Source organism: Quercus robur, chromosome 12 (genome assembly GCF_932294415.1).
Source record: "Quercus robur chromosome 12, dhQueRobu3.1, whole genome shotgun sequence".
NCBI lineage: Eukaryota > Viridiplantae > Streptophyta > Magnoliopsida > Fagales > Fagaceae > Quercus > Quercus robur.
In genome coordinates, this window is record NC_065545.1 from 42,742,231 (window position 1) to 42,759,582 (window position 17,352).

A 17,352-nucleotide genomic window follows, 5' to 3' on the forward strand; every position below is an offset into this window, starting at 1 on the left:
ATGCTTTCATCCTTACTTTCCAGTAAGCATAGTTGTTCCTATCAAAGTGAGGTGGGATCACAAGAGAGTGACCATGTTCCATGACAACAGGGGTCAAAAATCAACTTTTAGATCAAAAGATCTAAACATAAGAGCTAACTTGCTCTGATACCACTTGTACGTTTTTAAACCCCTTAACACAAGTTGTTTAACTTAGTTATTTAGCCAAGTAATTACTTAGATAAATTATTCAGTCCTAAGTTAACACAATAAAATTATATCATGTAAATAATGCGAAAATATAAAGAATACAACGATATGATAACCCTGGAAAATCTAATCGATAAAAAATTTAGGGAAGATTTAACTTAACTATCCTTAAAGTAAAACAGATCCACTATGAAAGAATTGAAGTTTGTGTAATAAGACTTAGACCACTAAAATCTTATTACTACCTTAAATAGAAAACTTACTACCATGACCACGTGACAGTTCCGAGTCCACGGACTACTTTTTTCTTTGATCTACTGCAACCACAAGTTCTTCTACTTGTGACTTTGAGACTCCACTCGAAGGTTTCAGATCTTCTTTAAAGTTCTTTATGCAAAAACTAAAAAGATCAATAAGCTCTTGACATGAATCTTGATCTTGATAACTCTAAGTGTGTATGAAGGTAAACATCTCTAGATCTCACAAAAGATTCAACACACAACCATCAAAAAGTCTTTTAAAACGTAACTAAGGTTTTTTCTTTTATATTTGGAGTAAAACGCAAAACCCTACACGTTAAACGGGCTTAGGCTGAATTGGAAATTCTGCAGAAAAATAAATCTGCACGTGGTTCGATCGATCGAGTCTAATTTTCATTGATCGAGCCTTGCAGATTAAGTCCAATAATTTATGCAATCACTCGATTTTAATTTTACAAATAGACACACTTTGAGCAAGCCTAAACCTACACGTTAAACGGGCTTAGGCTGAATTGGAAATTCTGCAGAAAAATAAATCTGCACGGGGTTCGATCGATTGAGTCTAATTTTCATTGATCGAGCCTTGTAGATTAAGTCCAATAATTTATGCAATCACTCGATTTCAATTTTACAAATAGACACACTTTGAGTAAGCCTAAACCTAGACTCTATGTTTTGATCATGGTTTACCAACATTATACAAATTGAAGTTCTAATACATTAGTTCTTAAAGTCTTAGAACCTAACATTTCTTATTGAGAGTTCTCACACAAGAAGACAAAGATATGTTTAAATGTGTGATGGTTGCCGAATTGAATCATTACTCAATTTAATGGTCAATTGAACCTCTAGCTTTCGGGAAGTTCAATTTCAACATTTTCATGATCTGGAAATTTTAAAGGCAAGGGTTCCTTCAACTAAAAATTTCTCTCACAATTTACTCAACTGAATAAAATAGATCAATCTAATTAGAAATGCAGAAAATTGGAATTAAACAAATAAGTGATCATATATGATGAATTAATAATCCGATTACAACATTAAGGATGCAAATATCAGCTTAGAAGTAAGACGCACATAAGTGCCTACTTCCAAGGAGAAATTGAATTACAATGATCTAGTGAGAAGATATTTTATGTATTTGACATATACATCATATCTCTCACAATATCTATATATAACACAATTGTGAGATATATATGTTGTGAGAGATGATGCATGTGAGAGGTATGATACATATATTAAATGTAGGAGATAATTATTATTTGATATAAACAAAAGAAGAAAAAGAAAAGAAGCTCAATAATCAACCTCTTTTGGACATAAGATGAATTCCATGAATGTTACGGGTTGTGTATCCATCACTATGAGAGCAAGACTTAGATTCAATTTCTTAGCTCTGTTTGTTCATCCAAGTTGTATTTTAGGATATTCGGCGCCACTAGAAAATGTTAGTAAACAAAATGCGTTTTTTGAAGTTAACCAAAAAATAACCCAAAGAGATAGAAAATGTTTTCTGCTTTGGAGAAGTAGAAAACGTTTTTAGTCATTCTCTTACGCAAGCCCTTTACATTTTTTTATGCTACCAACACCAAACATCATCACCATCACTGCCACTGCCACCGCCCCCACCAAACTATCTCTGTTGTTGCCACTGATCTCATGCCTATGGCAAGCATCACCAAGGACCATTTAGCCATTACTCCCATCACCTCCCCCCACCCCCCTAAACCACCTCTACAATCTTTGTCTCTACTACGTTCGATCACCTCCGTCAGCACCACCTCTACCACCATTGAGTTTACATGTAAAAGTAATACTTTTCTGTGTGAATCAAATAATACAAAATGTTCTCGGGATCATTTTAGTTGCAATCAAACATACAAAAAACAAGCCATTCTTTTGGAAAATGTTTTCCAATGAAAAATATGTCTTAAGGAAAACATTTTCCGCCTAATCAAATGTAGAGTTTCGTAGGTTAGATTTGCTAGGCTTGTCTTATGTCAATAGATGTACAGATGTAAGATAAAAATACCCTACTTTTTCCTAGATCCACCCCAAAGTGATTGCCAAAAGACAGGCCAGTTCTTCTTAGCCTCATTCCAACCCAAGAGTGAACCTTCCCTCATTGGATCCCAACTAGAGGATACAATCCCATAACTCACACCTAAGAGAGCAGATCCAAAGAAGAAGAATGACACAATGAAGGGTACCCATGTGGGTACATCAATCTTCAATCCAACTTTCAGATAGTAAAAGAATGGGAAGAACAAAAGCCCTATGAACAGTGGTATCCCCACTGAGAACCCCATCCTGCTCATCATTCTGTTGGTCACTACCTCTGGGATCACGCCTTGATCAGGCTCTTCTTCCTCTTCCTCATCATCATCATCATCATCATCATCATCTTTGCTTGGCTTCTTGGTCTTCTTGGTTTTCCTTTGAGAGGGTCCAAAGCCTCTGGGACTCCTCAGTGTTGCAAAGAGTAGTGATGTTGGGTGAGTTTGGCTTGTTGGGGAAATTAAAAATTGGGTCTTTACATGTCTTTCCAAATAGAAAGTGATACTGGGGAGGGTACAAAGCTTGCGTTCAATCTGCAACACCAATAACATAACAACTTACCTTTTGAAAAAATTTATCAAACAAACACATTATCATTATACCTGACCATAACTAAAGTGGTAATAAGAGTTCCTTTATGCTCCAGTTAGAAGTTTTATCTTTCATTGAATAATATTATAAGAAGACCCAACTTCATTTTTTCAGTGAAAATATACAAGAACTAAAAGATTTCTAACATAGTCAGTAGTTGAAACTCATTTTATGTACCTAGGATAGGAATAATTAGCATTACAAATTTACAACTGACAGTTCTCTCAAAACAGAACATGATGTACCTTGTGAGCTGATGCTGAGTTTGAAGAGAGGGTGGAAGACCAGGAAGTTGCCCCGGTAATTACAGCCATACGCCTGCCTCTCTATTTTGTATCTTTCTTGTACTCTTTTTTAAAGTCAAAATAAAACAGAAAAATTAGAGGAAAAGAATATGGACAAGAAACCTTCAGCTGGAGGAAGAGAGAAAGAAGTTACAAGATTATTGAGCTCAATGAGATACTTCAAGTTTCATAGACTGCTCCTCTGAACTGAATAGGCATACGAGAGAGTGAAGCCACAGAAAGAAAAGGATAAGTTTAGATTAGATAATAGATACCAGCCAATTTGTCGGATGGGGTCAAATATCGGCTGTTTTTATAAGTCATGATAAAAGTAAGGCACTAAGGCCAAATTATTTTTATTTCTTTATTTTTCTGAGGCCAAATGATATGTATATATATATATATATATATTTTTTTTTTTTTTTTCTTCTTTTTTTCTGAATGAAAAAGGGGGCTCCAGTGTAGGTTCATTGACTATACGCCACATAATGACAATGTGTTATACCACATGTACCATATAGGTCTTGTTGGGACAATTGCTTGAACCACTTATCTCTGAGTACTAGGACAAGAACTCCTACCATCAAGCCACACCCCGTGTGGTAGGCCAAATGATATTTTCATACTTGAATAATTTGATTCATGAATAAATTTTTTTTCATTTTTGTTCATATATTATATTAAAATATGTCAATATGCTCCATTTGTTAAAACACCGTGAACAATTGTACAAAAATTGATGGCATAGCTTTAAGGGAAGACTTTGATTTTTTTTTTTTTTTTTTTAGAAAAGGTATATTTACAAATTGATGATCGGTTATCAAAATGAAGCAAGCGCCAAGCTAAGCATCGATGAACTTTGATCCTTGTCGAGTCCAAATGCCCATAGTTATAACCATAAATACAACAATATACTAACAATTGCATTGTTGTATCAAATAGGGTAAGAGTATTCACATCCAATTTTTTTAAATGGAGTTTTTCTATTACAGGGAAAACTATAGCTAAAAAGCATACTACATTCGGTTGTATATTTTGCAAAATTTATATAAACTTGTCCACTTTAGCTTGTCTATCTTATTAAAAAAATTGTTTCGGTGGCAACAATGACGCTAAGTTTAGCCTTGAGGTGGTGGTGGTGGTGCTAGGGTTGAATTTTTTTTAAACAGTAGATGGGTTGATCTAAGAGAAAAGAAAAAAGATTAAAATTTTTTAATATTTAATATGATGTATCGTAAGTTGGAGAATGTGATTTAGGTTGGGGTTGCATTTTTAAGTTGTTTATGTAAAGTAGAAAAAGTAACATTATGGTGCTCTAAAATTTTATTTTTATTCGCAAAACTGAATAGGAGAGCTCTAATCCATCAATAAAAATACACACTAACAAAATGTGTTATCAAATAGTCTTCTTTCCACCCTCATATTACTCAATTTTGGTACAACCGCTGTAAGATTGAATTTTATCAACCATCTTATTGGCTTTATTCTGCACCAAATTTGCTTGTATTTTAGCAATTAGTAACCCTGTATTTAGGTGAGAATCATGTAAGGGTAGTGTGTGAAAGAGTGTGAAGAAATGCTCAAGATTGTGCAAAGAAGCAGGGGCTCGCAACTGGATCTCGCAAGTGGCTCGCGGCTTGCAAGCTGCTAGATAGTTGCACACGTACCAAGCATGCCAGAAGCTGAAAAGTCGCGCCAGCTGTTGCGCTACAGGACAAAAGTCCCAGGCTGGCCAGGCCGTTAGCTCGCAGCTTGAACTCGCGACTCAACCCAGTCGCAAGGTCAAGTCGCCAGAATACTCTGTTTGGGAAAAACTGACTTTTCACATTCCTTCTCACCCTACTATATATATATACCCTTATACTCGCGATTTTGTGAGGGCTTCCAGAGAGAATTTTGATAGAGAAACCCTAGAGAAAAATAAGATTGATTCATCCACAATCTTCATATAGAGATTCTTCAAATTCCTCTACTCTCTTCCTTTCCATTGTCAAATCCTTGAGAGGTACATTATCAAAATCTTTTCTCACCTTACCCATATCTGTGAGGAGGTCATTTGGTGTTTAGGAAGCAGTTAAGAAGGGACCAATTTCATATTGGTAGATGCTATGGTCAAGTAACAGAATCCGGCAAGTTAAAAAAGAAATAGGTTCAGTGTAACCTCGTTGGAGTAGGAGCTTGGAGGGCTTAGGTACATTGGATAGATTAGGCTTGGAGGGTCTTCTGCTATTCATGTATCCCAACTACATTCTTTAGTGGATTGTTTACCGCTTGGAGGGCGGCGGAGAGGTTTTACGTCAAGGGCTTCGGTTTCCTCTTCGATAACACATCGAGTGTTGTCCTTGTGTTTTCATCTCTCTTTCCTTAATCTTTTCCATTTAATTTCTGCTGTGGTTGTGATTTTATTTGATTTAGATTGTTTATCAATTCTGTATTAAGCTTATGTTCATTTTCCGTACATTAATTGTTTGATATTAAGCTTGAATTGGTATTTTATAAATTGAGAGTTTAAACGTTCAAGGTATTTTATACACTTACTGAAATTTCAACCACTTTACCAACAATGCCCTTTAACTCTCATAAAACTTCATTATTTATACATCTTAATTGTAAATGCTTTTATAACATAGTCAAAATTTACAAATGGAACAATTATGATTATTAACAATTATCCATGAGACTTAAGCAGTGAGGACATAAGAATATATTCTCCTCCTATCCGTAGTTATTATAATAGTAATAGTAGTGTTCAACCACTTAAAAAAATGTCCAACAAGATCAAAGATAATTAGGGAATGTCCTAATCAATGACGCATTATTAGCAAAACAAGCATGGAGGTTATTGCATAATAAAAACTCTCTGTTTTATCGAGTTTTCAAATCAAAGTTTTTTCCACATAGCTCCATAATGGAGGCTTCGGACTCAAATTCAGGCTCCCATGCTTGGCACAACATCTTAAGGGGTCGTGATGTACTCATGAGAGGATTAAGGTGGAGAGTGGGGTGCGGAGAATCAATCGGAGTTTGGAATGATGCATGGCTACCGTCCCTAGAATAGCCACGGATATTATCCTCTCCTATTGTTGGCTTTGAAGATATTCATGTGTGTGACCTCATCGATCCAGCTTCAAGGCAATGGGATTTGGCTTTGCTACAAGGTCTGTTCAACGCCCAAGAGTTAGAAATAATATCAAGCATCCCCTTATGCAGCAACCACGTTGAGGACAAGCTTGTTTGGCCATATACACCTTCAGGTATGTACACAGTTAAGTCTAGATATCGTTTTCTCACCAAAGAAAATTTTGTTCAGCCAACTACTGTAAATCAGAACCATGGTGGAGGAGTTTGGAAACTTATTTGGGGATTAAATGCCCCAAACAAAGTGAAGAACTTCCTATGGCGGTCTTGTAAAGAAGCACTCCCTGTCAAGAAAAATTTAAAGAGATGAAAAATCATCCAAGATGACAGTTGTGACCACTGCAAGTTGCAAGCCGAGAGTGCATTGCATGCTCTATGGGAATGCTCAGAGATCTCAGCGGTTTGGGATTCATTTCCGGAGTTGAAGTCTCATCAGAATCAGCGTTTTTTATCAGTTACAGACCTCATAATCCATGCACATGAAAAGAACAATAACTTGAACTTGATGGCAACCATCCTATGGACAGTGTGGCATAGACGGAATCAGATAAGAACTTTAAACAATGACTACCCGATCACCCAAGTGGTCCAAAATGCCAAGCAAACCCTTCAGGACTTCCACAACGCTAACATGGTACAAGCAGCTCAAGTACCTATTAGTGCTCGTCCTCGGGTCAGATGGAAGCCACCACCTGAAGCTTCTCTTAAGGTTAATTTCGACAGTGCAACGTTCAAGGATATCGGGAAGGCAGGTCCAGGTGCTGTGATTTGAAACTCATCTGGACAGGTTCTAGCATCCCTATCTGAGCAGGTTCCTCTCCCACACACATCAGATATCGTCGAAGCCTTGGCAGCGGCACAAGCCATTTCCTTTGCACTTGAACTTGGCTTCTCATCCTTTATCCTTGAAGGAGACTCAGAGGTAGTGATACAGAGCCTCAAGAGCGACGAAGCAACACTCTCCCCTTTTGGCCACATTCTAAACTTGGCCAAACAAAAAACAGAGACCAGTTGCTGCATTTCCTTCTCTCACGTTCGTAGGCTCGGTAATTCTGTTGCTCACAACCTAGCAAAACATGCTAGACACGTTTGAGATTTTTCAGTGTGGATGAAGGATATTCCTTCACACCTTTTATTTATACTTGCAGCTAATTTCGACTAATTTTTTAATGAAAATTCAAGTTATTCCTTCTAAAAAAAAATCTGTTAAGAACGTAACTCCACTGTGTGGAGTTCCTAAATTTTCTCCCATTCATTAAATTTAGCCACGTTATCAACATCTAAAGAAAAGTGTTATTTATTGAAACTATTAATGATGTGGAAAAATATCCCATCCACTCATTTGAAAATGAGAAGGATTTTAACATTTTTATGGTAAAATTACCTTAAGAACTCTAGAGGATTTTAATCCAAGAACATTCAACATCATTTTTTAAACTTGATTGATTATTTAAATGCCTAGCCATTGCGCCAAACAGTTGGGATTAATGGAAAGACAATACTAAAAATCATGTCTTCATCTATCAATTCACTAATACTTAATCACAATCTTTGTTTGCCTTTCAGTATAAATAAGAGAACAAATAAAAAAAAATTTAAAAGTAAAAGTTAAATAATAGATGAATTTTTAAGCTTATACAATCTTTTTTTTTTTTTTTTTTTTTTTGAGAATCCAAAACTGAAGCATTTCATTAAGGAAAAATTGCAAGAAAAAAACAATCTGTCAGAAAAATAAGGATCAAGCCTTGTGACCCACAACACAACCTAACACTTGTTTCAGTGAGTTGGGTTCGGGTTAACTTGTTTCTTATCAGTCCATAAATCCCTACCCATGTCAATATTTTTATTTTCTCTTTGGGTTCGGGTCCAAAACCCAATTTTAATAGGTATAATTTTTTAGTTGCCAGACAAGCTACTGTCTACCAACAACCTCAAGAGTTGAAATCGCTAAGGCAGAAAGAAACAAATTAATCAAGTTCATTTCTTCCAGCAAAATTTTGTAGAGAATTTAAGCATGCAATTCACGCTAATTCAAGGAATATTTACAATGTTCATAATTGATAATTTGACTCTCCTCAATCCCAGAATATCGTATACAGAATCATAGCTGTAAGGCCAGAATATAGGCTTAAAATGTACGTTCTTATGTTGCACGTCATTGACTGCCACTTCTCTGAAATGCATGTACCCCAGGGGGCTATCCAACACGGTGGGAAGCTTTTTTTTTTTTTTTTTAATAGCTTTTATCCTTTGGCAAACCAAAGAATGTTAGATAGGTGAAAGTTTCTCTAGATGCAGTAAGCATCACCAACTCCCATTTTTTAGCTTAAAATCTAAAGAAAAGATTGATATGGTGGATTCCAGTTTGGATCAGACGAGACATCACATTTTCTGGTTAACATTTTAAGATCGTACCCTCATAGATACCAAAACATCTGCCAAGCACGTTCACAAGTGTTGGGCTCTCCAATCAACGGCAAAATTCTCATCACTGTCATCCTCACTGGATGATTCTTCATGGATGGACTCCTTGGCAACACCATCAGAAGCTTTTCTACGTTTGACAGACCTGGCAACCTGCAGTTCCAATTTCTTCTTCTTCAACATTTCCACTTTCTCCCAATAGGTTCTGCAAAAAGGGAAATGGAATGAAGAGTATTGGCAAAGAGGATTGGAGAAACAGGATGTGAAAATTTAACCAACAATCACACAGCTGAACTTACTTCTGCTCGACAGATTCAGCCTCTTCTATCGTTTCAGCAGCATCAATCTGCAATTACAATTGAAACAACAGGAAAATGGTTTTAAGTTTGTAGTGAGGTTAGATCACATGGAAAACTAGAATGCAGAAATGAACAGATTGATTATATTTTAACCCTCACCTCCTCTTCCTCAAAACGGTCATCCACCTCCTGCAAGTCCTCTTGAATCAACTTTTCGAATTCCTTGTACTCATCTCTAACAACAACCAAACAAATTTTCAAAGTAATGGTGTGTTCCATGTCATTAAAGAAAAAATAGGAAGTAATAAAAAATCATTTGACTTCTGCTCTAAATTTATTGATGAAAACCTCCATTGAGGTTTACAAATATAGCACCAAACTACAAATACGGCAATAGTCAGACCTCAGACAAATAGTCTTCTTTCCTGTGGTAGCTCATTTGCTAAGCTTATTGCACAAATTAACTTTAAGCATCGCCACACAATATGCACATTAGATAACTGAGTTATCAATGCAGGCAGTTTTGATATCAAATTAAGAATATTTTCGATATCAATACTACTATAGATATTGAAGAACCATACAACTGAAAGTCCACTTCTTCTGTTTGTGGAACGCAGCAGCATTGGATAAGATTTAACCATAGAAGATCTCATAAACAGGAGGTGAACTACCCTGATTTGTACTCCAGCAAGTCCATGTATTTATAATTCACTATGCAATTTTATATGGATGTTCACTTGGTGATTTACATATGTTCTAAAACATATTTGATCTGACTATTTACATAAATTCCTTGATCAACAGCTACTAAACGAGACAGTTCCTTGTAATATTAAACGCCAATTTAAGTCAACAAAGCAGCAGAAACCATGAAGAAAATGATGATATTTATCAGCCATACTAGTTACAGGACAAGAAAAGGGGCAAAAAAAATTGATGAAGTCATAAGGGCCCCAAGTAATTATTTCCCAAAAATAACATCAAAGGCAACCGCTGAAAAGACCTCTTTGCATTACAGAACTTTTCTTAATACAACTGTGTAAACTCGGTTGCAATTTGATGGAGAACCAATATTTAGAGCAGATAAAATAAAACAAAGGGAAAAAATTACAATTATATTAACATTTGACGTGAATATAAGAGAGCATGAAGATGCAGAGATAACACAAATGTAGGAACTTACTTGATGTCTGGCTTAACAGGCTTTATGCCACGTGCACGCAAGTCAGCATCCTTGTTATCAAAGAAGCCTTCAGGTAGAGCTCCCTTTGCTTGATTGATTTTAGAACCAGCAATCTCTTCTGACTTTGATGTACGCTCCCCAGCAGGCTGGATATTTATTGCCTTTCCAGCATTACCACTAGGCAGTCTATCTATTTCACTCACCAAGTTTAAAGAACTCCTCTCCTCTGGTAGAGCAGAAGCCCCAGTCTTTTTGTATAAATCAGTCTCCACTGACTTGAGAGAATCCTTTCCTAATAGTACATTAATAAGTAAATAGAATCCCTTCCTATAAGTAAATAATCACAATTCACAAACAAGTTGAACTAGGGAATTAAATAAATAGATGCCTATTTTGGTACCTAAAATATACAAGAAGTTTGGTCCCTAAATTAAAAAGTTTAAACCAAGTCTATATCATATTCAAAAGGGTTGATTACACTTTACCAACTAATGGTTTGGGTCAAGTTCGAGTTGCCAGCTTATGCATATAAAGTTGCACATTACCCACCTAAGGTCACATCCTTTAATGTTTTTTCAGGCCCAAATTGTTAAAATTTGTATGTGCAAAATCACATGCCTTTAAAAGAACTACCAGAAAATACAATAGCAAACTCATTAAAATCTGAATGCATTAAACTTCCAAACCAAGAGCTAATACAATTAGACCTCAAGAGAGTTGAGCATATTAAACCACAGATTGAATACTCTAACTAGATACAAACCACTAATGGAAAGTGTAATTTCCCCTAGTTTAAAAAAAAAAAAATCCAATTAATTCCTTTCATCCCTATCTGTTTAGAAACCACGATAGTTCCCATCAAAAAAAGAAAACATGACAGAAACAGCAGACTATTTTTGGCTATTCAATTCAACAAAGTAAGAATACCATCTTTGTATTCTATTCCCTTCCCCCCCCCCCCCCCCCCCTTCCTCCCCAACTCCACCCCACCCCCCTTCTCTCTCCCCCTTTTTAGTATTAAAATAAGAGAGAGAGAGAGAGAAAAAACTCTAACTCATACTTAGATGATCCCCTATTGCTCTAACAAGGGGTGAAGGACGTGACATTTGAGCTAGAGCTCATTAGCAGGCATTGAGTCCTTGTTAACTCAAACTGATTATCAATTTGGATTTTGGAGAACAAAGGTTTGACACAGGAATCAGTGCTAAAGAGTACATGAAAATGGCATCAATGGAGGTTTCATGAGACAGGAGTGTCCAAAGCTTCAGCCAGCCCAATCTAATTCAAAAACCAAGCCAAGATGATTTTGAAATCCAGCAAATAAGGCCAATTATTTTGAATGAATTTTCCCTCCAATTCAGAAAACTAATTAATTATTTTGTCCAAGAAACCAAATAGCATTTAATTAAGGTTTTCTAGGAAATATTACAACCATTATGTTTTTTTTTTTGATAGGTAATAGAACTTTTATTGAAAAAATGAACATCGTGTTCATGTATTACAACCATTATGTTTTAGTTATCCTCTTTTAATTTGTTTCTAGTTTCAATGAGTCAAATTTGACCATGGTCTTAAAAATGTAATGTTTTAATTGCTATTTTCATTCTCCTATGCTTAGAAGGTTGTTCAAAGCTTCCATATAAGCTATTTGGCTGGAATGAACAAATCAAAGTGTATTTTCAGAAAAATAGCCTTTGTGCTTTAAGAAGAATGATTTCTTCTATTCAACTCCTCCCTTACGTGGATTCCTTTTGGTGGCAAGTTTCGATTTTTGTATCTTTTTGGGTGGTGATAATTCTCATTCAGTGGTGAGTCATTTCAGGTCCATATCCTCAGTAGAATTCCTTGGGTGGTGATTTTTATTTATTTTTTAATAAATAATCGGAGTAATTTTATTGAGGAAAAGAGAAAGGAAAAATACAAGTTGTTCATGATGATGAACACAAGAAAACATAAACAAACAACAAAAGGAAATTACCTTCTAGTGGAAATAAGAATGGACTTGGCCCAAGCTATGATCATAGATAAAATAACCTTCTAGTGGAAAAAAGCTAGCTGGGCTTACAACCGTGGAAATCCGGGAAGACTACCTTTCTTGAGGACCATAACCGAAATAACCCACTAAACCTTTTTCCCGAGGTCACAAAGGTATCTCGGATAGCAACTTCTCCCTTGGCTGGGACCACCCATCTTCCACGCTTCCCCCTAGGAACACAATGAAGAAAACGCAGAACCCAATGTAACAGTCACCTCCACATTAATGAGATCCCCCACCTTAATGTCAGCCACATTAAATGCTGAATAACTGGCCTAAATAGTGAAACACCCCCAAAAGTCCTCTTTCATGATCAAGAAATGGCAGGGGAAAGGTCTAATGGGATTAGTATCTCCCAAAGCCAGCTAGGAGCTAGACGGCTGGAGGATGAAGGGGAATGGCTATAAAAGGAGGAGGAGAGCAACAAGAGAAAGGATCCAGAAAATAGAGAGAGAAAGTCTGAGCAAGAACTAGAGAGAGAGTGAAAGCACTATTCTCCGGTATTTATACTCTTGAATCTTCCTTTTGTACTACAAGAATAATGTTTCCACATATATAGGAGCTCGATTCAACTTATTTGTCTTTGACTTATTGCTTGATCTTCCCATTGTGGATTCTTTTCCCCATATTTTAGAAATTAGTTGTGTAGACCAAGAATACTTGTGATTGAAATAGTTTTGAGTGTTTTTGACCCCCACAGTTCTTAAACAGATATGAATAGGACATTATTAGAACCTTTTGACTCTATCTGCACTTCACATTTCAGGGACAAAAATTGGTGGTGAACTAAATAATAACAATACTGACAAATGATAGTTATTATGTTTAGAAGAAAAATCAGATACAAGCTCGTACCGGTTTTTAGCTTTTTCGTCTCATTGTTGTCAAAAAAATTTGGAGGGAGCACAGATGATGATGACTGATTTTTGGGCACTTCTGGTGAGCTTTCAGGTTTAACACTAAGCAACTCTGTAGATTTAGGTTTAATCAACTCTTTATGGGGCTCAGCTTTCACATTGTTAACCCGGGTTAGTCCAGCTGCATTAGCCTTGATGGTATTTATTGCCTGTACCAGCAGAAACATTCAATTAGTAAATACTCATTAAGAACCAAAGAAATATGGAGAGGGGGGGGGGGGGGGGGTCAGAAAGATATGCCATATAAAATACTTATCAAAAAGAAAAAAGATATGCAATATAAAATATAATCAATACAACAATTGTAAAATTGGCTCAAAATGAAAAATCCCCAAAAAAAAAGTACAAATCAAGGAATATTTGGCAATAACTAGTGTGAAAATATACTAAACTCCCAACCCCCCCCCCCCCCTTTTTCTCTCTCCATAGAAGAAAATCCTAGGGGTGATATCAGTTCAGTGTGATTAGTGTTGAAGGCATTTTTTACACCAAACTGAGGCTGTCGGTTTTGCCATATTGCTTGTACATTGGCACCAACAATTGGTTTTCTAGGTTTTGCTTTCATTTTCTCATCAACCAAAGGAAACAAAGAAAATCAAAAGCCTTAGACAATCCACCAACACTGAAATCTTATATGGAAGAAAAATCTCACTCTCACACTCACACCAACCACCACCATTGAAACAGAGGAAAAATATGCAACCCAAGCGTATTAAAAAAATAAAAAATACCCTTTTAGTTTTGGAGTGTTTGCCACTAAATCAATCAAAACATGATAACAGAACCAGCAAATAAAACAGAAAAAAATTAGGAAGATAAACAAAACAAAATATCCTAAGGCTCAAGTCAATTACAAAATTGATATCCATGAATTCCTTTTGTGTTCTCCTCCAATGTTCATATGAGAGACTTGGATAAAATTAATTGCAGTAGGTGATTTGCTCTTAGGTGATATGCTCTTAGTAAATTTAACCGGAAAATGAGATAGTTTTCAAGAAAATGAACCACTTTCCAAAAAACATTAATGCTAAAACAAACAGTGCGTCAATTCAAAATACAATGATCAAACAAATTTAAAGAATGGATTATAAAATAACTAGCCTTTTTTCATGTATTAAACAAGTGCTTAAAAGGGTAGTTTTCCAATAAATAAATTAGACTTAGTCTTATGCCTACATGTTAACATAAGAAGGGCTTCAGTGATATTAATTTTCACTCAATAGACCTCAAAACCCACTTATCCAGTCCTGCAATAGCATTTAAGGCATTACCCTCACAGTTACTGACACGGCATTACCTTACATCCTACTACCATTACTAGGCCATCAGTATGTTATAATAGCCTCTCCAAAAAAAGGGGGGTAAGGTTGTCTACCATCATCTCTCATCCACAAAAGTGAGAGCTTTGTACACTAGGTACGACCTTTTTATGTTATAATAGCCAACAAAAAAGTACAACATGCAAAAAGAAAGTGAAGTGGCCTTGTCCCCAACAGTTTTTGTGACGTAAACCTTTTGGTAAAAATCTAAATTACCGCAAATAATTTAATTTAATTTAATTTAAGGTTGGGGTGGGGAATAGAGTGAAATTCTGGACGGATAGGTGGTGTGGAGACCTCCCTCTCCAGTTGCTTTTCCGACCTTGTACACTTTTGTTGCAAACAAAGAAGCCTCCGTAGAATCATCTTTGTTGTGCCAAGGAGAGGGGAATAGGAGAACTTGGGATGTTCGCTTCATCCGGGGTCCTAATGATTGGGAGGCAAATGTGGTGGTTGATTTCTTCCGAGTCTTGGCTCCCAATCAGCCCCTTGTGACTGAGGGTGATCGTTTGATATGGAAATTGACAAAGAGTGGGGATTTTACTATCCGCTCCTTTTATCACAAGCTTCATGGTTCTTCTTCCATTGTCTTTCCATGGAAAGGTACTTGTAAGGTTAAGGCACCCCGGCGTATCTCTTTCTTTGTTTGGACAACGGCATGGGATAGGATTCTCACAGGTAATAATTTGAGGCTTAAGGGCTACGACTTCGTTGATTGGTGTATTATGTGTCGGTGCTGCAGGGAAACAGTGGATCACTTGTTGTTACATTGTGGAAAGGCTTATTGGCTGTGGTGTTTTGTCTATAGAACCTTTGGGATTTCATGGGTCCCCTCTGGCACGATGTCAGATCTCCTTTTTAGCTGGTGGAATTGGTTGGGGAAGCGTTCATCTCACATTTGGAATTTAATTCCATTGTGTCTGATGTGGTGTGTTTGGAGGGAACGCAATCGGCGAACTTTTGAGGATTTGGATAGATCCGATGACCAAATGCTCGTTCTCTTTTCTGGTTCCCTTTTTGATTGGGCTAGGGCTTGGGGACTCACATCTAGTGATTCTCTCCCGCTCTTCCTTAGCTCTCTTCTTCTTTGTTCTTAATGTTTTTATTCTCCTATGTTTGTTCTTTTCTTTCTTTTCTTGTACATTTTGTTGTGCTAGTGCTTTTTTTTAGCAGTTTATTGAATATACTTGCTTCTTACCTATCAAAAAAAAAAAAATCTAAATTATTTATAAATATATATACACATTTAAAAATTATAATCCTTACTGAAAAACGTACATTAATCATAAGGGAGGTTTTAACCACTTTAGAATAACTTTACAAGTACATCATAAAGCATTGCACCCTCCAACATTCATAAAGACAGTGTTATATGGTTTTTTCTTTTTTTTGATAAGTAATGTTATATGGTTTCCTCTTATTCACTTTAACCAGGGATGAATAGAAAACCAATATCAGACAGTGCCTTCTCTAACTGGGAAATTTCTGAATACAACCAAGTAAGCATAGAGGAACTCTCACAAATATCATCATTGCACTTTCCACACCAAAAAGGTGGGAAAAACCCTTAGAGTTGAACGCACTGCAATTATGGAAGATCATAATTCATAATGGAGCTACATCTAAGCATGTCAACCTGTGTATATACATGTGATTTGTTTGTAATCTAATATTTTTATGAGTGATCATATAAGCTAGAGCCCATGATATATTTACATGTCAAGGATTCATACATGATATGGTAGGGATCGTAAAAAATCACCTCATGATGTTTACGAGAAACTTGGTGGGCATCCCAATGGGATTCGGATTTCAAAACGAGGTCACAAACCCTACAGACAGGCTGCTCAAGCTCATTGTACCTGCATATATTACATGAAAAGACAAACATACAGTAAGAAACTTCATCATGAACAGAATAACATACTTAAACAAGAATAACTAAACATGCCATTCAGAATACATAAGCTTTATATATATATATATATATATATGCGTGTGTGTGTGTGTGAAAGAGAGAGTGTACTTGGGTACCTAAACAAACATCGCCAAAAACAATTACTAACTGCAAAGTTCACCAAAAACAGAAGAGCGAAAAGCTAACCTTACAAGAGGAGAATCTATGCGCTTGTCTTTCTTCTTTGCGTTCAATTTAGCACGATACACTGCCTTTTTCCTCGCTTGCGCATCCATTCGATTTTTAGTTTAGGGTTCTATATTCTAATTTTCGAAACCCCCAAACCAAACGTTAAAATCAATTAATCAATCCAAACCAAATCCAAATGTAAAATCTCATAACACACGCTGAGTAAGGGGTTTTTGGTTTGGGTCGGTGCTGGATAAGTTTGTAAAGGTACAGAACGGCGCCGTTTATTGTAAAAAACTAAATAAACAAAAAACCCTCTTATAAATTTAGGGCGGTTGTGGTGCAGTTTTGGGCTATTTTTGGCACCATATTTTGCACTACAGTTTGGCCAAAACTATAACTGCATATCACCTTAGTTTTGAGATCATAGGTACAGGGTAGTATGATGTACAAGGTGTGGTTTGAATAGTTTTGAGCTGGTATATTTTTCAAATTTTAGGTTTTTCCTACTCAGCCTAATGGTAGTGTGCGGTGGGACACAGTGACTTGAGAGAGATTGAAAT

The 17,352-nt window shown here is 36.2% G+C and overlaps 2 protein-coding genes across 2 annotated transcripts; both read right to left on the reverse strand.

Moving 5' to 3' along the window:
* Positions 1-2,287: 2,287 nt before the first annotated feature.
* Positions 2,288-3,704, reverse strand: LOC126709554 (protein PAM68, chloroplastic). The gene is made up of 3 exons (XM_050409840.1): positions 3,540-3,704; positions 3,347-3,450; positions 2,288-3,043 (listed from the first exon to the last, which is right to left on the reverse strand). Exons 2-3 carry the CDS (start codon positions 3,413-3,415, stop codon positions 2,486-2,488), a joined length of 627 nt encoding a protein of 208 aa, XP_050265797.1. The 5' UTR covers positions 3,416-3,450; positions 3,540-3,704; the 3' UTR covers positions 2,288-2,485.
* Positions 3,705-8,518: 4,814 nt separating this feature from the next.
* Positions 8,519-17,122, reverse strand: LOC126709053 (protein ABA AND ROS SENSITIVE 1). Its single transcript, XM_050409132.1, has 7 exons — positions 16,808-17,122; positions 16,466-16,565; positions 13,323-13,533; positions 10,433-10,724; positions 9,406-9,481; positions 9,247-9,293; positions 8,519-9,152 (listed from the first exon to the last, which is right to left on the reverse strand). The coding sequence occupies exons 1-7, from the start codon at positions 16,894-16,896 to the stop codon at positions 8,972-8,974; spliced, it is 996 nt and encodes a 331-aa protein (XP_050265089.1). The 5' UTR covers positions 16,897-17,122; the 3' UTR covers positions 8,519-8,971.
* Between the last annotated feature and the right edge of the window lie 230 nt (positions 17,123-17,352).